At 34.2% G+C, this 26,031-nt stretch overlaps 1 protein-coding gene across 2 annotated transcripts in view; it reads right to left on the bottom strand.

The window, feature by feature from the left end:
* Cdh19 (cadherin 19) overlaps nucleotides 1-26,031 on the bottom strand; it is a 113,292-nt gene that overhangs the window by 18,686 nt on the left and 68,575 nt on the right. For both annotated transcript variants that reach the window (XM_041648754.1, XM_041648755.1), the window contains exon 10: nucleotides 6,306-6,427. In XM_041648754.1, coding sequence (XP_041504688.1) covers nucleotides 6,306-6,427 — 122 coding nt within the window. The remainder of the gene's footprint in view (nucleotides 1-6,305; nucleotides 6,428-26,031) is intronic.

Below are 26,031 nucleotides of genomic sequence, written 5' to 3'. Positions count from 1 at the left end.
ATTTTTTTAATTATTTTATATATGTATATTGATGTGCTGTACATAAAATGCAACATATATGCTTGATTGACACACTTAGATGCAATTCAAAAAAGGAAATTTAATGTGGCCTAATTTGATACTAAAAATGATTCTATTTTCAATGACTTTGAATCTAAAATATTCAACGAGTGATACCATGTTTATATCCTTCATATAGTCAATATATTGAACACAGATGTGATTTCACTACCAAAGTTCTTCCATAATTTCTTATATTTAATGAGTCTGCAAAACTTTTTGTAATTCAAAACCTCTATGATGAATGCTATACCAAGAAAAAAGTATCCGTTTGGGTGTTTTTAAAATTTTATTCCAAGCAGTCACTATTCCAGTTTTCTAAGACAAAATAAGCTGAGTGTAGTTTATAATTCAAATTTATATGTATTTTTTTGTTTTATACTTACAATGCCAGTAAAAAGAAATCTGAGCATAAAAATCATGTCACAAAGTTTAGAGCATTCAGACGATCAATATGAAAAGCAGAAGAACATGTGACAGTTTCGGGACTCTGGAAATATTTATCACACTAGGAAAGTTTGAGACTGAGCAGATGAAGGAGGTGTTTTAATTACTCTTCCGCTGCTGTGAACAAACACCATGATCAAGACAACACTTTAGAGGAAAACGTTTCTGAGGGGCTTGCTTACAACTTCAGAAGTTTAGAACATTCCCATTATTGCAGGCAGAATGGAAGCAGGTAGGCAAGCATGGTGCTGGAGAAGGAACAGAGAACTATATTCCAATCCACAGGCAGACAGAAAGCAAGACTAAGTTTTACTTGTCCTTACCTCATTATTTCTAGTGACACACATTCTTCAAGAAGGATACATATACTCAAAGTACACAACACTTCCTAATATTTTGCAACAATTCAGCACATGGGAACAAAGCATTCAAATGATATCATTCTTATTCAAACCCACATCAGTTAAATTTCCTGACATCAAAAATTAATGTTTGAACACTATAATCACACAAATAAGGTAAAAATTCTGGTGATCATCCTGCAAATCACTTATTAGCAGTGAGCTTTGAAACTAGTTTATTACAAGAAAATGCTAAGTTACTGTTGTTCAAGAGTTGATACTTCATAAATTTGGCCAACACATATGAGTTAATATGCAACTTTAGAAATTTTTAAAAACAATGAAAATAAAAAAAAATAAAAAGAAAAGATATGACTGCTTCTGGGAATGGTGGAAGAGACCGTTTATTGTAGATAACAAGAAGAGAATAGCCAGAGGCATGGGCACCTGGTAGAACACAGAGGGGACTTGACCAAACTGAGCTATGATAGGTGGACAGTGGGAGGAAAGAAAAAAACAAGTGAAAGGGCCAAGAAGCCAATGGTACAAAAAAGTTATAATATATACATATTTTTATTATTTCCTCCCTCCAAACTCTTCTATATAACTACAAATTTATGGCTTTCACTTTCAATCTTTGCTGTTGCAGACATATATTTTGATGTGTACTAGTTTGGGAATACTTAAGTACAATGTCTTTTGGTAACAACTACAGAATTACGTAGTAGAGTGGAATGCTCTTCACTGAAGACAACTATTTTCCCACTCCCAGCATTTCTTTATTAACTCTAGTCCTTTCTGCAGGGTTCAGTCCTGAGAGACACTCCCCTCTCTGTGTCAGCATGCCTAGTGCTATTTTCCTTCTCAGGTCATATTTTTTTATTATTATTATTTATTTATTTTTCATTTTTTTTATTGAGAAAAGGAGAAAAAAAACAAGTTTCCACCTCCTCCCAGCCTCCCATTTCCCTCCCCCTCCTTTCTCCCTTCTCTCCCTCCCCCACCCTTCTCCCCCTCCCCCCACTCCTCTACCCCTCCCTCTCCAGTCCAAAGAGCAGTCAGGGTTCCCTATTTATGCATTCGAGTTTGTGAGATGTATGGGTGTAAAAGACTTAAGTGCCCCCAACAAGTTGTCTCACCTTCTTAGTTATCTTGACAATAATTCCTTTATTTGATCAATAACAATGGCTGCTTTTAAGGAAAATAATCTAGACTTTAAAATGCTAATTAACCCAATGAAAAAATGGGGCCCTGATCTGAACAGAGAAATCTCAGCAGAAGAAGTTCAAATGGCCAAAAGACACTTAAGGTCATGCTCAACCTCGTTAGAGGTCAGGGAAATGCAAATCAAAACAACTTTGAGATATCATCTTACACCTGTCAGATTGGCTAAAATCAAAAACACCAATGATAGCCTCTGCTGGAGAGGTTGTGGAGGAAGGGGTACCCTCATCCATTGGGGTGGGAATGCAAACTTGTGCAACCACTTTGGAAAGCAGTTTCGGTTTCTCAGGAAATTCGGGATCAACCTACCCCTGGACCCAGCAATACCACTCTTGGGAATATACCCAAGAGATGCCCTATCATATGACAAGGGCAACTATGTTCATAGCAGCATTATTTGTAATAGCCAGAACCTGGAAACAACCTAGATGTCCTTCAATGGAAGAATGGATGAAGAAAGTGTGGAATATATTCACATTAGAGTACTACTCAGTGGTAAAAAACAATGACTTCTCAAATTTTGCATGCAAATGGATGGCAATAGAAAATAGTATCCTGAGTGAGGTAACCCAGACCCAAAAAGATGAACAAGGGATATACTCACTCATAATTGGGTTCTAGCCATAAATATAGGCCAGTGAGTCTATAATTTGTTATCCTAAAGAAGCTAGATAAGAAGGTGAACCCAAAGAAAAACTTATAGCTATCCTCCTGGGTATGGGAAGTAGACAAGATTGCCAGGCAAAAATCGGGATCTTAAGGGTGCTGTGGGAGGGGGGTAAGGGGAGATGGGGAGAGAAAAGTGAGAAGGGTAGGATGGGGAGAACTTGGGGCAACGGGATGATTGGGATAAAGGAAGGTTGGATAGGGGAGCAGGGATTCACTATATTATTTATGTGGAGTATGCATGTGTCATGACATACATTTTGAGGTGAATGTGTTTACACATATTTTGTACACACATATGCTCATGTATTTTGTTTGTCTTTGGTATAACTGTATTATACACTCATAAAAAAAACTATCTAGCCAGCTCCATATTCTTCATTTCCTTATTAGACAGTATCCACTGTTAATAACATATATATTACATTTTTATAACATTTTTTATTTAATATAATTTTTGAAATTTGTAAAATTTGAAATTTCAACTCAAAAGGAACTTTTCTGTGCTTCCCTGATATGGTATGTCCTTCTCTAAATGTGTTGCTTTTATTGCCTGATGATTAAAGCTGTTTTGATTAATAGCTTAGGTATATTGTAGTTAATTCTTTTGGTTTTTTGTTTGTTTTTTGAGACAGGGTTTCTCTGTAGTTTTGGAGGCTGTCCTGGATCTAGCTCTTGTAGACCAGGCTGGCCTCAAACTTAAAGAGATCTGCCTGCCTCTGCCTCCCAAGTGTTGGATTAAAGGCATGCATCACCACCACCCTGCTCTTAGCTAACTTTTACATCTTAAATTAACCCATTTCTATTAATCTGTGTATCACCATGAGACTATGGCCTTCCTCTAAATTTTGGTATCCTTTCCCTTCAGCAGTCACATGTCATCTCCTTGACTCCAACTAATCTTTTATATATATATATGTATTTATATACATATATATATATATATATATATATATATATATATATATATATATATATCTTTATTAGGATTTCCTGACTGGTTTTTTTTTCTGCCCTGCTGTAGGTCAATAAATCTTTATTCATGAACTAATAAAAACAACACATATACAGAAGGACATCCCACATCACTCTCCAATCTATGAGCAGAAAATTTAAATTATATTTCCTTTCTAGATAATAACATTTTCTATTTACCTAAGGTTTTCAAATATTTTCTTCTTTGTCTCAGTCTCTAGTTGTCGTTGCTTATCATATCTCATAGGTGACTGTTATATTCAAGTTTATCTTGTCAATAAGGGGCTTTTCCTTTTAATGCTATATTGATGTCCATGAGTCTACATAACAATTTTAAAGTTTACAGATGAACTGTTCATTTCTTCACTTTTCTTCTCCCAAATATTATTTTAACAAGGCAAAACATCTTTTTATTTTCAGATATAATGACTGATCCATTGGAATTTATTCATAAGTCACCTTTTCTAGTTTTATCATGATTCCATTCTTTTACAACATCTGTACTCTCATGTTATATGAAAGATACGGTGGCTTCAACCACTACCTTCAATACTTTCACATTGTGAGAACTCATTGTCCCTTGCTTTGTACTATGATAACTGGATGGCGTGTCTTCCTACAGAAGAGCTCCACTGTACGTCAATATGTAAGTATGTGTCCAGAAAACCATATAAAATCTTTCCATTTATTCTTGTTTAAACTCTCCACTAAATTAAGACTTTATTCTGAGAGAAAAAATGTAAATCCTAGTCTTTACCTCATATACTACCATGACTTGGACTGCACTATTTCCCTGAAATCCATGAACCATTCTATTTAGTATTGGTCCTTCTCTACACATATGAGGCAGTCCCCTGCTCTTACAGCTTATTTGCTCTAGCCACTACCAGTGTCAAATGAAGGGCACATACCCTACCAGTCCCCTGGATAATGTAAAGTTTGATACATTCACTGTTTTCACTTTCCACTTCAGGAGTCACATTGTAATTGGATTTCCCCTAAATATTCTATTCACATACTTCCTAATGTCATTGTCCACATTTCGTTGGTCTCTTTGTTTCTTCTTCCCACCACAAAAACTTAATACTTTTGAAAATAATGTATGAATTACTTAACAACTGTTTTTCTCTTATTGCACTGCTAGTTTTATATCGGAAAGGGATCTTAATTCAACATTCATAAAATATAAATTGCAAAAAGTATGATTTATGATTAAATGACATAATCATAGAATTTAATAATTTTGTATTAAACTTTAAACACAAAATCATAAATCAAATTTCTGTGTATCTATTCTTTGCTTTCTTCTTTCATGTAAAGCATAGTAAGTCATTTTCTTGGCTACAGTTATTTCTCCATGATTCTTATTCTCTGTCTCTACTGGTCTCTATCATTCTCTGATAACTTCCAGGCCAAAATTTCTAACAAACTCATTGTCTTTTAATACTTGTTGATGTTGATGTTCATGCATCACGTGTGTTCAGGGTATAAATACATTTTCTTTTCTCCAGTTCAAGTCATGTATCATGTGCTACAAAAATCATACTTTTATTCTGGCCATCACCATACCTTTTTGTACACATTATTTTCCTGACTTTTGATCACTAGAATTTAATTAAAACATTTAAATATTAAAAATTTGCCATGCCAATGCATCCCTCCTTTCTTCTTTATATTCATCACACATTTTCTAGTATGGTATCCTGAGAAATAGAACTCAAGAAAGAAAGCAAAGTAATATTTCGTTATTATAATACTTCGATAACGAAGTAACCCCTTCGTTATCTCACTAGTAAGTTTGGGTGAAAACATTCTTGTTGGATTCAACTATCCTATGTTGATGTGTGTATTAAGATATATCGGGAGGCAGAGGCAGGCAGATCTCTGGGAGTTCTAGGCGAGCCTGGTCTACAAGAGCTAGTTCCTGCACAGGCACCAAAGCTACAGAGAAACCCTGTCTCAAAAAACCAAAAAAAAAAAAGATGTGTATACCTACTAGTTATGCATGATAAGTATATATACTAATACACAATATTTAATCATATATTATATGTAACATATAACTATATAGGCACATATAATATAGCGATATATATACATAAATACATATATATATAAATAAGCATAATTAAGGCCATCTTTATAAACCAGTTTTTCCGTAACAATTATATGTGGCATATTTCAATTTATTTACAATATTGTGCTAGTTTCTTTAAACAAAATATTTTAAGATAATAGAATGAAACATTTTTAACTTGAGACTAAAAGGATGACTAAGGAAACTGATCAAGCAGTTATATCTGCCTGTCTTAAAATAAATTGTTTGGTTCATGATAATAATCTAAGGTTTTATGAAGTAAACTATCATAGGAGAGGCATAAAATATAGTGTTATATTCTATAGTATTTCCAAAAAGGAAAATAAAATTGCATAGAATATATGTACATTTGTAATAAAATGAATATAACTCAAATTATTTACTTTATGTAATATAGAGTATGGTCCCTTATACTACCAATTAATATATATTTAGAAAATATAAAATATGCTGTTGCTCATTATTTGGTGATTTATTGTGATTTCTTATCTTACCTCACCAAATTCAGCATTTTCACAAACATAAGTCTCATAGTATTGATAGAACTCAGGAGCATGATCATTAATATTAAAAACTTGTACATACACAGGAATTGAAGAAATCTGTTGGACATTGTCTGCAAATTAAACATAGAGAATGGAATTAATTACATCTCTATTAAAAGTCATGCAATAAATTGGATTAGAAGCTTTCTGTATATTGATATATTTCCTTAAGGAAACCTATGCACTTCATACACTTATCAGAAATCAATGCTCAGTGCTAGCATCACTTATTGTTTTCATCTATAGGTTCTGGTTTTTTCCCTTGATAAGTGAAAGTAGATAAAAAAATGTTCTATGATCATTGTGCTTCCACTCAGGAGCTAGAAGATTTGTTTGTATCAGTCCAGTGAATTTTACTAAGAATAGAAATTTCTACTTTTGTAAATTTCTCTTATAGTCATACTGGCACTAGGAACAAACTCAGAATTAAGTTATTTCCTGAGGTCCTTAAATAACTAAAAATGCTTTATATGATCATAGTGAAATAGCTCTCTGAAACACTAAAATTAAGCCATAACTGATAAAATGTACATTATAAAGAATGCCTCAAGCCATGTCCTTCTTAAATACCCAAAATTTGTTGTTCAGATGTAAAGTGAAAGTAAAGATTACAAACTGGAGGCTTGTCTTGCTTTTCAAGTTATGTTATTAAATAAATATTAGATAATTCCCATGATCAGAATAAATATAATAATATCATTATTATATGGCAAGGTACACAATTATTCTTTATAACAATACTTAATAAGTATGTGTTTTGGAGTATTTTAATTGCATTCTGATATGGCTGAGACTAAAAATAAAGTTTACTTTAAATCAGAGGGAAGAGATAACTACTAGATGAACAAAATTAGCCATAGAAATTTTGGTAGACTAAGGATATACAGAGAGACTCTGAAAGGGGATTATAGGCAAGGGGTTCCTAGAAACAATATTTATTCTAGAGATAATCTACAGCCTTCTGGAATAAGCAGAAGGTGTGACAAAGAGTGTCATTGAACTAATTAATGAAGCTAAAAAAGGGACAGACAAGGTAATAGTTTGACATAGGGAAATGTTTTAGTTAGCCTCTTGCATGCTATAATTTCAAATTTAGTTAATAAGTTCCTATCAGCACTGGGGAGTCCCTCCTCAGAATAATTAAAAAAAAAACTTAATGCCTGTTGTTAAAAGCCATACTGGTCTAGATAATATAACAGTTTTATTAGATAAAACAAATTATTAAGGAAAGAATGGAAAAATTATTTGACCAAGGTGTTATAAATAATCAAAGATCAAAGCTAATAATACAAATAAATTGCATTGAAATTGATAGCTTAGTAGAACCAGTTTCAATTGTAAAAACAATATCATCAGTATCTTAGCAAAAATTTGGTCTCTTCAGGAGATAAAAATTCTGTTTCTGGGGAGAGAAACTTTGTCTCAGGTAAAATAACATGCAAAAAGAATTGACTTTTTCTAGTCTAGAAAAGACTAGAAGAATAGGTAGGGAAATTAAGGACATAGGTTGCTTAAATAGCAATAAATTTATGAAGACATGATTTGTTACATAAATGGAAAGCCCAAATTAACATTCCTTCAATCTCAGAAACAAACCATAAAGTAATACGTACTACTGAGAAAAATATTAAAAGGTATTATCAAGAAAAATGACTGGGCTGGAGAGATGGCTCAGAGGTTAAGAGCACTGTCTGCTCTTCCAGAGGTCCTGAGTTCAATACCCAGCAACCACATGGTGGCTCACAACCATCTATGATAAAATATGGTGCCCTCTTCTGGTGTGCAGGCATACATGCAGGCAAAATGCTGTATACATAATAAATAAATCTTTAAAAAAAAGAAAAAAAATGACCAACATTTCAGGTTGTATATAAGCAGGGCAAAGAAGCTGCTGATTTTTCAAAGGTATCATTACCATTTAAAATGGCTAACTGAGAAGCCTGTCTGATTGAGAAACAGCCTTTGACCACAGAAAAATTATAGAAATCATAACAGTTGAAACAGGAGCAGATAAATATTCAATATATTGAGGAATAGACTAGTTCCTTGACTAGTCTATTTGTCATTTCAAAAAATCTGGAAAATTAATAATGTTAACAGAACTAAGAACCACATAAATAAGGAGATTCAGAAAATGGTCTCATTACATGTTGGAATTCCCTTGCAATCTTTATTACTTAAAGTATAATCTATTGTGTTGATTGATTTAGAACAATGTTTTTTTTAACTTTACATGAACAGGTTAGAGAAAATTTGACCTCAGAATGCCTACTTACAGTAATTCCTAGCCTACTAAAAGGTATCATTGGAAAGTTCTTAAAGAGATGTTAAGCAGGCCGAGGTTTTGTCATTATTTTGGACTATCATTGAAAATAATTTGCAAACAGTCTCTTCAATGTATAACCATATGGATGATTTCTTTCTAGAGATCAAACTCATATACCTTACATACATGATAGAAGAGTCAAAGAACTTTTAATTTATTGGGGATTACAAATTGCTTCTAGAAATAGAATTAAGAATTAATTATATGAACTACCTAGGAAATAAGATAGTTTTAAAAGGATTCAACCACAGAGAGCGCAAAGCTTGAGAGATCTATTTTGAAGTATTAATGACTTTAAGATTTTCTGGGAAATATTAACTGGCTATTACCTGTAAATGTATTAACTACTCAAGAATTAGGTAATTTATTTCAAACATTAAAAGGAGAGAAGGGTCTAAATAGTCCAATAAAATCTCAGAAATGATTGACTTTGGTAGAAAATAAGCTACAGAATACACATCTGGATCCTTTGGATCTAGAGTTTGTTTGTATTCTGGTTATTTTACCTTCTATACATTCCCCACAGAAATTCTTATGCACAGAGATGATAATATCCTTGAACAGTTATTTTTGTCATAAAAGCATAGTAAGAATATCAAAAAGATCTAAATAAATGCTTCCAAATTGATTCTGAAAGTCAAATAAAGACATCATCAATTGGCAGAAATAGACTCAGCAGAAATTGTAGTGCCATTTACAAATGTTGAAATTGCCTTCAAGAGAGAAAACAAATATTGTCACACAGCTTACAGTAACTTCTTGTTAAATATTAGCAACAAGTATTGCAGAATTACAAGACTTATATTTATATAAAAATGTTTGGATTCTTCTTCACATACCATGAGGAACAATAATTGCTGGAACCCCCCACATTTCATATTGAAGCAAAGAGTTCAGGAAAAATAGGTCATAAGTCAGGAAATTTAGGAAAAAGTGGCTCACAACTCTGATAATTCTTTTCAAAAGAATTATATTTCATTCTCATGGTATTACTAGATTTTACCCAACCTCTTTTCTCAATATATATAATTGTTTTACATATTGAAACCACTAGAGTTATTCTGAAGTTGATTCAGAATTAATTTTACAATATATTCAGTTATATGAAATAATCAGAAATGAAAATTACCCCATTTATGTAACACTTATCAGATTCTATACAGGTTCAATAGACTGTCTAGTATAGTGTAATGACAAAGTTGATCAGATATTTGTAGAAAATGTGCTTCTAGTCTCAGAATTGTTCTGATAGAAATGACATTTGGTAAATAGATGTGTTTCATTTTATAGAGTTTGGAAAATTAAAATATATGCATCTTCCTGATGATTATCTTGAATATTACCGTAGAATCTTCGCCTTGCGACAGATGGAGATAGAAACAGAGACCCACTTTGAAGCATTGGACTGAGTTACCCAGGTCCAGTTTAAGAGCAGAAGGAGGGAGAATATGAGCAAGGAAGTCAGGACCACAAAAGGTTGGTCAACCCACTGAGACAATGTGCCTGATCTAATGGGAGTTCACCAAATCCAGCTGTACTGGGACTGAATGAGCATGGCATCATCCTGGACCCTCTGAATGTGGCTGACAATTGGGGAAGACTGAGAAGCCAATGATAATGGCACTGGGATTTGTCTCTACTTCATGTACTGGATTTTTGGGATTCTAGTATATTCGGTTGCATGTCTTCCTAGGCCTGGGGGAAACCTTGGACTTCCCACAGGGCAGGGTACCCTGCACTCTTTTAGGACTGGGGAAGGAGGAGGGAAGGGTAAGTGGGAGAGTTGGAGGGAAATGTGAGGAGGGGAGGAGGTGGAAATTTTGAATGGTATTATTAATAAAGTAATAAAAATGTAATTCTGTTATTATAGAATTATGTGTAGTTATGGCCAACATGGGGATACTTGTACAAACTAAAAATGACAATGTTCCAGCATATGAATCTAGTAAAATGAAACAGTCTTTTTGCATATTTCACTATAAAATATGTTTCATGTATACTACACAATTCACTTGATAAGAATTTATATAAAGATCTAATCATAATTTAAAATATGATTAATAAACAGAAAATTATAATAATTTTCTCCAGAGATAGAATGCACAATGTTTTACTAACTTTAATTATTATAATGATAATGAGAAAGGAATGACAAGTGAGGAGAGACATTGGATAGTAGGGAAAAATTGCCAAATTAAATCACCATGTATACTTTAAACTTGTATTGATTTCACAATGAAGAGCTTGATATGTGTTACATTGAGAAAGAGGGATTGATTTGTTTCTATGGGAAAAGAAAAGCTATGAATACCAGCAGAATTGATAAAGATTAGAGTAAAATAGGAGAGACCTTCTCATTAGGAGAGGTGATAGTTCATCAAACCACCTGGGCCATTTACTCTAAATGTAAAAAACTAACAAATACCTTTCATTTAATCAGATATAACCTGCCAAAATTGGAAACTCCCCATAATTAGGATTGAAGTGTGGTTTGTTTCTGTCTTGCTAAGAGAATAAAAGAATCCAAATAAGTAATCTGAGAATGACTGGACAAATGAGACATCTGAAGACAAAGGATGAATCATCCAGAGAAAATGTTCCAAGAAAAAGGAGTTGGCCTAAAGATATATCACATTTCTAAAAGGATAAAATTTTATACATTTTCCCAAATGTTTGTTTCTGTTGTTCTCTAAATATAAAATGATTTATCTTTCTGTAATTTCAATCTAACTAAGAATTAAAGCTTGATTTGAAGTTCAGTTGTGTCTCTCTCCTTCAATAAATGGAAACATGATTATTGATGGAAAGTTCAAAATCTCTATCTCATGTAAGAAGAGTCAGCTGGAATTGGACAAGATCAAAAGCAAAACAAAGATTCTATTCTATTGACCCCAATCTCATAATCTTGAATTTATTTTGACTCCTTAAAACCTGTCTTAAGATGTGATGTAGGAGGGTCATCTGTCTATGTGTTACTTTCATTGGTTAAAAAAGAAACTGTTTTGGCTTTTTGATAGGGCAGAATTTAGATAGGTGGAGTAGACAGAACAGAATGCTGGGAAGAAGGGAATTGAGGCAGACCCCATGATTCTCTGACCTGAGATGGTTGTAGGTTAGGATCTTAATCGGTAAGTCACCGCCTTGTGGTGCTACACATATTAAGAGAAATGGGTTAACCAAGATGTGAGAATTAACCAGTCAGAGGCTAGAGCTAATGGGCCAGGAAGTGTTTAAATGAATACAGTTTCCATGTAATTATTCTGGGGCTAAGCTAGCCATGTGGGAGCTGGGTGGCATGAAAAGCAGGCCTGCTCACCTCATCGCTACAAAGATGAAAAAATTTCAAAATTTATAACTTGTATATTTAAACTCTCTTTTGAAATATTAATGGTCATACAGAGTACTAACTAATTCTAGAAATAGGCTTTACCTGACTTCAGGTGCATAATTTTATGCTTGAGTCTGAATTAGATAGCTCAGAATTAGACTTGCATATCAAGGATGTATTTAATAGATTTTAGTGTTCTAACTTCTCTGAGATCTGCTGCATATTACACTCAAAATGTTAATATCATTAACCTGAAAATGTCATTCAAAGATCATGTTCAGACTGCAAACTGCTCAAGAAAATGTGAAGAGAATTATCTGAGATGGTTCAGCTTCTTAGACTACTCCAGCCAGTATTTCAGATAAGCCCTGCACTTTCCCATCACACAGAAACAGGGGATCACCTATGTCTCCAAGGAATTGACCATTAACTCAAATTAGGGTCTCCTTAAGAAATTTTTATGCTCAGACAACAGGAAATAATTATAAAAAGATGACATTCATAATTTCAAGAAGTGGAAAGGTTGTTTTTTTTTTAAATAATCTACTGACCTGTAGATTATAGATAATTATTATGGTTTGGGGGTTGTTTAAAAGTTGTTATTGGTTATATCAGTAAGAAAACTTTCAGAGGAGATTAAACTCAGGGAACTCATTCTGAAAAGAAATAGGAGAATATAGTGATGAAAGGATAAATGGGTAGATTATTAATCTGTATTCAAAAGCAATGGCTAGTCTTGAATATTTTCTACTGGAATGGACTTTTGTATATAATAAAAAAATTGGTTATACTATATACAGTATATTTGCTTCTACTCTCATTTTTGGTATTTTATATGCTGATACAAATTTTAGTTTATTTTATACTCTAAATAGGTTTACATATGCTTCTACTTTTATTTATGGTATTTTTGTAATAATAAAAATTTTGCTTATTTTTGTTTTAATATACTGTATATATGTTTCTACTCTTGTTTAAAGCATTGTATATATGCAGCTCATTTTAAAATGTCAAGTAAAATTCTCATCCTCTTCTCACACAGTTTAAGTTGATTAAAAAATGTATGTTAGCAGTTAGCCATCTATAATAATCAAATCTGTGGCCATTTTACACTTGCTTTTAAATCCAAATATAGTTATATTTCAATAGACATATCGTTTGGAAGACTGAGAGCATTTAGAAGGGCTTAAATTTTCTCAGTCATTTTGAATAGAAAAAGGAGACATTAGAATCACGGGTTGCTTCTCCACTATTTCACTATAAACCAGGTTCTTATTATCTGATTTCTGAGTTATTATTGATAAAGAATAGATAGTAAATATTTCAAATATATAAATTTTGAATTAATTAATTTAATGGGCAGTGGCTTACAAATTAATGATTTATATTAATGTTGATTATAGTTTACTAAACTTACTTTTACATAACCACACAGAAAGTGTATTAATTAAATCACTAAAATTTACTTTTACATTGATCTAATCCTTAAATTAAAAAAGACATAAAAAACAATTTGACTAGATCTTTCCCCTCATTATCAACAACCCTTAGATGAAAAAATTATTAAAAGTACTAGTTCAATAATCTAGTATATTTTTATGAAATATGTTTTTGTTAGTTTTATTCTCTCTTAATTTATAAAGATTAGAGCATTTTGAGACTTCAAATACAGATTATAGGGTCAGTTACATTGTTTAGTAGATACATAATCAATCCACTGTGTTTGAAGACCTGATATCTCTCTTTGGACCTCACTTAGTAGTAAGAAAGAATCAACACCCTCAAGTTACCTTTGACCTCCCAATACACAACAATATATGAGAATGTATGCACCCACACTTACTTATACATGTACCAAAAATAAACAAATATGCATAAAATACACTCTACACTTTTTAGTTTCTTCTAACCATTTATTTTTAGCACATTTTTTAGAAGAAGGCAAATTGTTTATTTTATTCTCCTCAGGTGTGACAAAAGCTTGAAATAATTTACTTCTAGAGTTTTAACAAATTTCAATCCTTACAACCTGAAAATTATTTCACAGAGAATTTTTTTTTTCAATTTTTAATTTTTCTCTTTAGCTTAGTTATGTTATTTTTCACAATAGCTATTCAGACTGTTGAAGGAAGTCTTACAGCCAGTGGCTACCCACCCACTGGGGCATGGCCTCTTATATTATATATGCCAATGTAGAGCATGCATCTGGGGTCTTTTCCAGCTATGGGATTTTGTTTCTGATCTCGAGTTTAGCAGAGGATTCTGATTTGTGAGTCTACCCCTAAATAAATAACCATCTATTTCTCAATTCTGAGCTAGTGTGGGATTTCTTTTAAGTGTCCTTCATTTGGCACCCACATGGATCTGGACTCCATGCTTAAATGGGTGGAGAGACTAAAGGACTAATGGCCTAGTTAGTCCACGGTCCAGACTGTATCCCAACCCTGCCCACTTGGCTTTCTTTTACCTAAGCTATTTTTTGTAGAACCTCCACAAGAGCAAAGTTTATTGTATGTGGCAACTTGTAAATTTCCCAATCATATGTATGATTGCTGCATTCCCTGGCATGGTTCCTTGCCAAGTTGTGACTTGTGCAGCTCCAGATTTCTGCTCCCTGCCCATGAGTTCTGGTTTTCTTGCTCCATGTATGGAATTAATTTAATTGCTTTTAATTTGTCAAGCAAGGCATGTTTCTTATTATTTAACTAGTACAAAGGTGGAAAACTAAAGTGGCTCAGAAATGAAAGCAGCGTAGGACCAATCCTGTTGACATCAGTTGCATTGCTTCTAGTCACAACTCTGCAACCACAACATCTATTGGACAATAAGGATTACAGTTTTCCAGATCACACAACAGGTAATTAATAAATCAATATGGCAGACTACATTAACTTTTAGTAACATTTTTGCTAATACTATGGAATGTATTGTGCAAGGCTTATTTATTGGGGATTGGGACTCAGTTTTCTTCTTGATATTCTACCATTAAGAAATAATATGGCACTTTTAGGAATCATACACTCTTTATAGACTAATAATGAACAGAAAGTAGACAGAATTAATACCATTAAAATTTAAAATGATAACATTAATTTGACAGAAATATTGAATCCATATCTAAGGGTAAGAAGAAGTTATCTAAAAATATTCATGCTGTTGATTTTGACAATCAAAATTTGATAAAAAGTTATGATAAGTTAGCAGATAGAGTATCTCTCCAATATGACAATCTGCATGCTATTTAAGTAATGTCCAAGGAAAGATTATCTTTAAAAGAGAAATTTAATCTCTTAGAATCACATGTGCAGAATGAGGACATGAGGCTTACTACCTCAATGAAATCTTTACAAATATATATAGGCCAGGAGACTCAGGCTTTACAGAAGCAATAGTGTAAAGATTTGAAATAACTGAGGAAATTATTGGAGCTGATGAACAGGGAAAGAAGGCACAAGTTTAGGATTCAACATCAGCAGTAGCTGCCAGAGATGACTTACCCAAGGTTTTAGGTTTTTTTTTCCCTGTAATCTACTCTGACAAAGCATCAAGTTCTACAGGCCCAAAAGGATCCAAAGAAGGTAGATGGATACCTATAGAAAGGAATGGTCTAAAAGAAATTAAGCATGCTGTTGTAACTTATGGTTTGCATTTCACATCTGTTAAGGAGATGATAAAAACATGATCTTCTACCATTAAAGCCTCACCACATGATTGGATTAAGTTAGTTTCAACAGTCCTGTATGATGGCCTCAATTAAGGTTGAGAATTTATTTCAGACAAGAGGCAAGAATTTTGGAACTACAGGGAAAAGCAAAAGGCCTTGAGACTACCCAGGATCAAATTCTTGGTGAAGGCCCTCATGCTGACCCACAGGTTTAAGCTCTTTATGATGAACAAATCTTATCCCTATGCCACAAAGCAGCCTTAAATGCTTGGGACATGATTCAAGAATAGGGGAAAAGAATTGGATGATACACCAGGGTTAAACAGGGTCAGAGATTTACTAAGGCTGTACAAATAAAACAAAAGACCCAACTGCTAGATGAGTACTTATTGAATCTCTGGCTTTGGAAAATGCCAATTTAGAATGCAAAAAGTTAGTTGGGCCTTTAAAGGTTAGATCAGCACCTATGGATGAATGAATACTGCATACAATGAACACAGAGACATTTGACTATAATATTGATTCTTGGGTAAGAGAAGCAATTTCCAAAGGAATGAGGAGACACCAAAATGTCAAATGTTTAAATTGTGGTAGAATGGGACATCTGAGAAGGAATTGTAGACAAGTAATTCCTAGGAAAAATATTTCTTCTGGGAATGGCAAAAATAGGAGGACTCAGCCTTCAGGTATATGGAGAAGGTGTTCAAAGGCTGACATTGTACCAATGAATTCAGATCAATCAAAAACAGACAAGAAAACCCAATACAATTGGGAAACTCCTTGAGGGGCCTCTCGCAGGAGTGGCCCAGTCATTCCCAGTAACAATGGAGGCTATGTCTAACCACGAAAATTAAAAAAAAAAAAAAAAAAACAAAAAACAAAACCCAGAGCTCTGTAAGAGAACTTATTGTTATAGATGATGGCATAAACATGGAGGATAAGTAAAAAATTTCAATAGGAAACAGGAAACATATTCTGGCAGACTTCTATAAATGATTAAAACTAAAACTAAGAGTGTGTATAAACGGCATTGTAATTGTAGGTTTGTTGGTGCAAATGTGAGTGTCATTACTCCAGAATCTTAGCATCCAAATCGGTCTCTTCAAGAGGCAGATGTTTAATTACTAGAAATGGAACCATATCTCAAACTAAACAAATTATAAAATGGGATGACTTTATTGAGCCAGAAGGTTAAAGTGGGAATCTGATGCCATATGTGGCTAATATTGCAGTAAATTTTATGGGGTCATGACCTTCTGCAGCAATAGAATACCCAGATTAACATTCCTGCAGTCACAGGAACTCATAATTCTGGAAAGGATATTATAAGTTACTATCCATAAAGGTCACCAGTCATTCAGGCTGTATATGAAAATAAAGCAACTAGTAAGCCTTTAAAGGTATAAACAGCCCTACATTTAAAATGGTTAACTGAGAAACTGTGAAACCATATTTTATACAAGATATTTGTAGCCAAGCTCTCTGGCCATGCTTAATTTCCAAGGCAGCTGCATTCCTGTCAAACAAGCTAACCACTTGACAAAGTCTCAAGATGTATGGCTCCTTCTCTTTTGTTATTATGTAGATCACCTGGGGAGAAGTGTTGATTCCAAAGCTGGTGACTTAAGGTGTAGGTATTTTTGGTAGTACTGTGGTCCCCCAGGAAGAAAATATTAATGAGTGTCCACCTTGGTTTTCCTGGGGGATAGAAGGTGTTTTGAATAATAAATGCAGGTAGATCTTCAGGAATGGATGAAGCCTGAGAAGTCCTTCTGAGATTGCCATGTGAACTGTGTCTCATTATTTCCTGTGCCTCTGTACTGATCTAGTTAGGGGAAAATAGTTTCTATCTTGGGGTCATAGACCCTGACATAATGATGCCCAATGTGAGGCTGACCACTGAACCCTGAGAAAAACACAGAGAAAGGAACAGAAGTACTGAGGAAAACATGAGGTTGATCTGCAAACCACAAAAAGCAAGAAAGAAGTGACCAGATGTGAGGAAGTCGTGAGAAAAAAATCAGTGGATATGTGAGTAATGTGCTATTAGATAACAAAATGGGACAGTAATATCAGGAGTAAAATTTGTAAATATAAAAATATGGGACAAGGAAAAAAAACAATCAAGTGACTATGCAGTTGATTAAAGATATATTAAAAGACAGAAGAGAAAGAGTACAGCAGCATCTGATACAAGAATTTTTAAAATTTATAGAGGAGATATGCCCTCAGTTTTTCCAGGATAGGACCTTAGACAAAACCATATGGAAAGAAGTGGAAATGAGAATCCAACAACATTATTGTAATTATGAACCAGAAAGCATCCCTGAAGATATTCCTTATTTCTGGATGCTAATACAGGAGAGGTTGGACTTAAATCCTGACCAACAGGACATAGTTCCATCCACATCATCTGAGGAGTTGCTAGATACTCTTTTAGAACAGAACAGTTACAACAGGTCAGAGACTAATGATTCAGGCCATGAAAGGGAGTCTTCATCTCTCTCACTAGCAAAACAACAGTGCTGAGAGACAGAGACACAAGGACAGGATTCAGAAAGAAATAAAAGGCTTGAGAATGATGGTAACCTTGCTATCGCACAGATTAGGAACTATGCAGATACAAGACTCTTGTCAGAGGAATGATAGTCTTCCCATAGCAAAGGCAGGCTTAGATCCACAGACAGTTCAGAGTATACTAAAAGTGAAGCAGATACATAACAATAGCAGTAAATTTCCTCTACAAGCTTGTATCAGAGAAGCTGCTAGCAGAGGGGAAAAGATGCAAAGATTTTAATTGTTCACAATAATGGAGTAGAGAGATGTGCAAGGAAATCTGCTTAGAATACACACTCTTATATCATTTTGGTTACTCAAAGAATTAAAAACTGCTTGCGCTCAATATGGTGCCATGGCATCTTTTACTCAGACACTGGTGGAGAATATAGCTATAGAAGCTCTGCCACCAGTGGATTGGAAGCAGATAGCCAAGGCTTGCCTGTCAGGAGGTGATTATCTATTGTGTTAAACCAAATTTACAAAACAAAGTCAGGCCACAGCTGAGAGAAACCAAACTCAGCCAATTCCTATTTCATATGAGATGCTGGCAGGTGAAGGACCCTACATGTGAGCAAGTCAGCAGTTAGAATATGATATGATAACATATGTACAGATTACTGCAGTGGCCAAGAAGGCCTGGAATAAGCTTCCATCTTCAAAAGAACAGACCGAGGAGTTAGTTAGTATAAAACAGGGACCAGATGAGTTATTTCAGGACTTTGTTTCCAGACTAACATAGGCATCTAATAGGTTGATTGGAAACTCAGAACCAGGACAGATTAACATTTGAAAACACCAATGTTATATGCAAGGCAGCTATAAGATCTTTTAAGAAACATGGTAATGTTGCAGATTATATCCAAATTTACTTGGATATTGGCCAATCATATACACAAGGAATGACATTATATGCTGCCTTAGAGGGAAAGACAATTAATGATGTCTTATCCTAGCAAGGAGACATAGTCCCAGGGAGAACACAAGTTATAAAAATGCCTGGAGGCTGTTTTAGATGTGGTCTTATGGGACATCAGGTCAGACTATGTGCTGAGAGGAGAGTAAGCCCTAGGACTAGAAAAGAACTGGGATTGTGCAGGAGATACAGGAGAGGGAGGCATTGGACTAGAAAGTGCAGATCAAAAAGAGATGATCTAGGAAATCCCCTTTTGGGAAACAAATTCAGGGGCCAACCTCAGGTTCTGAGAAAAATTTATGTGGCAATCCAGCAATCTGCACCCAAACAAGAAAATCTATAGGACACCTTAATAGAACCACCTCAGGTAGCACAGGGCTTGACCTCAGTTCATCCATATACATGGTTCTAACACCTGAGATGGGGATGCAAGCTATCCCCACAGGGACCTATGGGCCTTTACCAAAAGGCTCTGTAGGACTACTGCTAGGAAAGAGTAGCTCAAATATGTAAGAAATCTTTGTGGCTCCTGGAGTTATAGATGCTGACTTTGAGGGAGAGATCAAGATGATGATTCATTCACCAAATGGAGTTTCTGTAGTAAAAAGCAGATCAGATGCTTGCACAATTAATATTACTTCTGGCTCTACAGAGAAATAATCAAAGTAAAAAAAAAAGAAAAAATGACAAATTTGGTTCATCTGATACATTTTGGGTACAGACAATAGGTCCTCAGAGACAATAGCTCACTTTGTTTATAAATGGAAAAAGATTTTCTGGTCTTATAGATACTGGTGCAGATATTTCAGTTATAACAGCTAACAATAGGCCTGCTAAGTGGCCAAAAATGGAGACAATTATACAGCTATAAGAAATTGGTCAGACTAGAAATCCTAAACAGAGTAGTAATGAACTACATTGGAAAGATGAGGAAGGCCATGAAGGACTTTTAAGCTGTATATTATTCTTTATTTACCTGTGAATTTATGGGGCTGAGATATTATGTCCAGAATGGGAGTATATTTATATTCTCCCAACATGGCTGTTATAATCAGATGTTTCAACAAGGATTATTACTTAATCAAGGTCTAGGCAAGGATAATAGAGAAAATGTTGATCCTGTTGTATAGACAGTAGACCTCCTCGAGTAGGATTAGGGTATTTTTAGGAGAGGTCAATGAAAGACCTGCACTCCATACAGACCCAGTAATATGGAAAAGTGATGAACCTTATGGGTGAGTCGGTGGCCTCTAACACAAGAAAAACTACAAGCTGCCCAACAGTTAGTGCAGGAACAGCTGGATAGTGAACATATTTAACCCTCTAATTTCCCATGGAATTTTCCAATTTTTGTTATTATAAAATTTAGAAAGGATGACTTAAAAACTCTTAATGACTTTCAAAGGTTATTAAAAAATATACAATGGCTAAGGCCTTATTTAAGGTTTCCTACAGGAGACCTCGAGCCTCTAAGTAAAATCCGTAAAGGAGACAGTGATCCAAATTCCAGGACACAACTTTTAAAAGCTGTAAGACAGACTCTCTCACAGATAGAGTAGGCTATACAGGAACAGCATGTGTGCTATATTGATTACAGTCAAACATGGCAGGCACGTATGTTACCTACAAGTCTAGCTCCTACAGCAGTTTTATGACAGAATGGATCACTTCTGTGACTATACCTTCCATTATTACCAGTTAAAGTATTAAATCCTTATTTTAAAGCAATAGCATGCTTGGCACAAAAGAGCAGGATAATATCTAGGAAATATTTTGGCAAATAATCAGCTGTAATCAATGTTTCTTACACTAAACAGCAAATTAAATAGTTATTTCAAAATAGTGATTCTTGGGCAATTGCATTTGCTCAGTTTCAAGGTCAGATTAATAACTTTTTCCCAGCTGATTAGTTACTGCAGTTTATCTCAACAACATTCATTCATTTTTCCTAAAAGAGTAGCAAATGTTCCCATAAAGGATGCTTTGTTGATATTCACTGATGGCTCGTCTAATGGAAAAGCTGCTTATGTAGTCAATGACAAAAAAACACATGGTACAGACAAAACCAGTTTCAGCTCAAATAGTTGAGCTGTGAGCTGTAGCTCTAGTGTTTAAAAACATTGCTAATAAGACTTTTAATCTATATACTGATAGTCAGTTTATTTATAATGTGTTTCAAGTGTTGGAAACAGTGCCATATATAAAAAATAAAAGTAAACAAGTTAAGATATTGTTTCAACAGATTCAGAAAGCAATACAACATAAAAAATACCATGTTTTGTGGGACATATCAAAGCACATTTATATCTTCCTGGTCCATTAGATAAAGGTAATGTTCTAGCTGACAAACTTACAAAAATAACCGCTATGTCTCAGTTTAAACTTACTCAATAATCACATGCATTACACCATAAAATAAAATAAAAATGATTTAAGCTGGCCACAAAAGCTGCTCATCAAATTGTTAAACAATGTAAAAGATGCCTACAATATCTTCCTGTGCCTCATTTGGGGGTAAATCCCTAAGTACTGTTTCCTAATCGTATATGGCAGATGGATGTAACCCATGTTACTGAGTTTAAAAAATTGAGATATGCACATGTGACAATTGATACATATTTAGGATTCATGATGGCCACAACATAAACTGGAAAAGCCACCAAGAATATAATAACTCATTGCTTGAAATGCTTTTCATGCACAAAAACCTAAAAAGTAATAAAAAAGGACAGTGCATCCGGATATGTTAACAAAGCTTTTCAAAAATTTTGTACTCAATGAAATATTGTTCATAAGACTGGTATTCCATATAATCCTCAAGGACAAGGAATTGTGAAGCATGCACATAGCTCCTTGAAAACACAACTCCAAAAAATAAAGACAAGGGAGTTGTATCCTCAGATACCACACAATGCCTTAAATCATGCATTGTTTAGGCTAAACTTTCTAAATACGGATGTCTATAAGCAATCAGCTGCAGAAAGATTGTGACATAATAGTACAAAGACCACCTTTGCTAAAGCAAAGTGTAGGGACCCTTACACTGGAATATAAAAAGGGCCAGATCCCATAATAATATGGGGTCGAGTACATATCAATGTTTTTTCCCAGGATAAAAACCAAACAAGATGGCTTCCAGAATGACTGATTCAGTACATACAACAAAAGGATAGCATACTTAAAAACAGCTTAGCTAAATAATGACCCAGCAATAAATAAAAAAGTAAATTAATAAATAAATAAAGAAAATAAAAAGAGCTCAAAGAGAAACCAGTGATCCAGCTTTCCTAGCCCCCACAGAGAGGAGTGCCTGTTGTGGACCTGCAGCTACTGCCATGGTACACTGAAGGATTCCATTCTGCCTCCAAAGCCTTTGAACAAAGAGACCCTACTGAGATGTGCTAACTACAATGTCTACAGCTTGCTGTGGTTTAAAATCTGTTTGATTTAGAACTAAGATACAGACTAAACCTTTAAGTGTTCTCAATTTCTGGGACACAAAACTCATTTTAAATAAAATATTAAACCTAAAAACTAAGACCTAAGCTTTCCCCTCAGAAAAAAAAGACTCAAAATAAAAAATGACTAAATCCCCTCTTCACTTAAGAAGGGGACAGACTAAGGGCTTAATAGCTGCTCAGAGACTAAAAGTGGTATTTAATAACAGCAAATGGTATTGTACTCTTACTGGTAATGACCTGATATTTACAACTACATATAAGATGATAAAAAGAATTTGGTATTGACCAATGGTTCTAAAAACAATGGTACTGACCAAAACAAAAAAATTTAAAAAGTTGGTATGACCAACAAAATATAAAATCATGATACAAAAAAAAGATTATTAGAGAGTTGATATTGACTGATGATACAAAAATTTATAATTTTGACTTGCTGTTATGGACAATTACTAAAAAGAGGTTGTGGCACTGTAAGTGTTTGGAGTTGATGCATATGCTGAGAATTTTAGATCTGCTGGTGCTCTGAACCAGCAGAGGAAACATTTTCAACTCAGTCGATTCTCTTCTCCTTTAAATAGGAGAACATAATTATTCATAAAGTGTTATGATTTATCCTGACAAAAGGTATAGCTATTGAGACATGGCCTGAAAGTATATTTCTCTCCACTAATCTCTTTTCTTTACAGAGACCAACATTCAATGACGGGTTTAAAGCTTTGTCTCCCCAAATGCCTAAGACAGAAGCTTGTATATGACAATGCCTGCTCCAAAGACAGAAAAAAAAAATGGGTAAAGGAAGAAAACTTTGCCAAAGCAGGCATGATATATCTGTCCTGTTGCAGAAGCACAGGGGTTATTAAAATTTAATAAAAGAGAGTGGATGGTGGGCCCATATTTTATACAAGATATTTGCAGCCAGGCTCTCTGGTCATGCTTAATTTCCAGGGCAGCTATAATCCTGTCGAACAAGCTAGCCACATGACAAAGAATCAGGATATATGGCTCCTTCTCTTTTGTTATTATGTAAATCTCCTGGGGAGAGGTGTTGATTCCAAAGCTGGTGACTTAAGGTGTAGGTGTCCTTCGTGGTTCTTCAGGATGAAAATATTCATGAGTATCCACCTTGGTTTACCTGGGGGATAAAAGGTGTTTTGAATAATAAATGCAGGTAGATCTTCAGGAATGGATGAAGCCTTAGAGGCCCTTCTGAGATTACCATGTGAACTGTGTCTCATTATTTCCCATGCCTCTGTACTGGTCTAGTTAGGGGAAAATAGTTTCTATCTTGGGGCCATGGAACCTGACAAGAAGCCTATATGGGGTAAGCACTGCCTCTAGCTGAAGATAAGTTTCAGGTTTTAGAACAGCTGATACACCAAGAGCAACTAGATGTTTACCATATTTAAGAATCAACCAGCCCTTGTAATTCTCCTGTATTTTTTGTAAAAAGTAAATCTGCTAAATGGAGAAAGGTGACCGATCTAAGAGTTGTCAATAAAGTAATTCAACTTATTGGCCCTCTACAATCAGGAATTCCTCTGCATTCTCTATTACTGAAAGGATGGCCTCTTATAGTTATAGATTTGAAAGATTGTTTCATCACTATACCTTTACAAGGAAAGGATAGAGAAAAAAATTTGCCTTCACAATGCCTTTTTATAATAATTCTTAGCCTACTAGGAGATATCAATGGACTATACTTCCACAAGGAATGCTCAAAAGCCCCATACTGTGCCAAAACTTTGTAAGTCAGCCATTGTAAATAATATATAAGCAATGTCCTAAGTCTATAATTTACCATTACATGGATGACACTTTACTATCTAACTCAAATATGGATACTTTAGAAAAAATGTTTGAAAGAGTAAAGAAAGTTTTGTCAAAATGGGGATTACAAATTGCTCTTGAAAAAATACAGAAAGGAGATTCTGTCACTTATCTGGGTTGTAAAATATGTTTGCATAAAATTAGGACACAAAAGGCACTAATTAGGAAAAATAAGTTGTGGACTCTTAAAGACTTTCAAAAATTGTTAGGAGACATTTCCAGTCTATGCCTGGCTTTTGGGATAATACCTGATGTAATAATTCATTTGAATAAAACCGTACATGGTGATAAAGACTTAAATAGTCCCAGAGAAATTAAAGCTGAACCAGAAAAGTAATTGATAAAATTATAGGAGGAACATGTGGATAGGGTGAAATCAAGTCTTAATTGTATTCTAGTTGTATTGCCTTCCAGAATTTCTTCTACAGGAATTTAATGCAGAGAGATGATTTTATCTTAGAATAGATCTATTGTAACATAAACCATATAAAAAATTAAAAACTTATGTGGAAAATTCTCTGAATTAATTATAAAACAAAAATTGAGACTTTGTAGAAATTAATAGCAATTATCCCAAAAGCAATAGATTTATCCTTATAAAGAGAACTTCTTTGATTCTTTTTCAAATTTTATGTGATGCTCCAATAACTGGAACCCATATATTTTATACTGATGCAAATAAATCAGGGAAGATAATTACAAATCAGAAGAATTAAGTAAAGCGGACCAAAACCCTTATAATTCTGTTCAGAAGACAGAATTATATGCTATATTCATAGTGCTAAGAAAGGGATTGTAAAGAACCTCTTAGTATAGTTACTGATTCACAATATGCATCAAGAGTTATCCTGCTTGTTGAACCACTGAATTTATACCAGATGATACAGAACAGACTTCATAATTTATCCAGGTGCAAGACATAATCAGGAATAGGTTTTGTCCTATATACAGAACACACATCCAATCCCAAATGGGACTTTCAGGTCCTCTAGCACAAGGTAATGAAGAAATTGATCAATTATTGATTGGAAGCATGTTGCAGGCTTTAGAGTTTCATAAAAAAAATCATGTCAGTAACAAAGTTTTAAAGAAAGAGTTTTCTACTTCATGAAAACAAGCTAAGGTAATTAGGAAGAGATGCTTTCCTTCTCTTTCTATAACCAAACTCTGATATATGCAGGGACTAACCCAAAGGTCTCTCAAAGGAATGAAATCTGGCAGATGGATGTGCTCCACTTTACAGAATTTGGAAAATTAAAATATGTACACCACACTATTGAGACTTATTTGGGCTTTCAGTGGCAACTGCTTTAATCTTAGAAAAGGATGATTCAGTAATCACATATTTATCATTATAGGTAAAACTGCACAAATAAAGACAGACAGATAATGGTCCAGCATATGTCTCTAGGAAAATGAAACAGCTTTTTCCTTACTATAATATTAAGTGCATTACATGTGTGTCACACAATCCTACAGGTCAGGCAGTTATAAAAGCTTCAAATCAAACTATAAAGGACATGTTAAACAAAGAGAAAGGGGTGGAACATATCCCCAGAAATAGATTACATAATGGTTTATTAACCTTTAATTTTCT

The sequence above is a fragment of the Microtus oregoni genome, unplaced genomic scaffold (assembly GCF_018167655.1).
Source record: "Microtus oregoni isolate MIOR12 unplaced genomic scaffold, Mior012 000003F_ref0000135, whole genome shotgun sequence".
Classification (NCBI taxonomy): Eukaryota; Metazoa; Chordata; class Mammalia; order Rodentia; family Cricetidae; genus Microtus; species Microtus oregoni.
The sequence above is the reverse complement of the archived record's forward strand: the minus strand, read 5'-3'. Positions and strand labels throughout refer to the sequence as shown.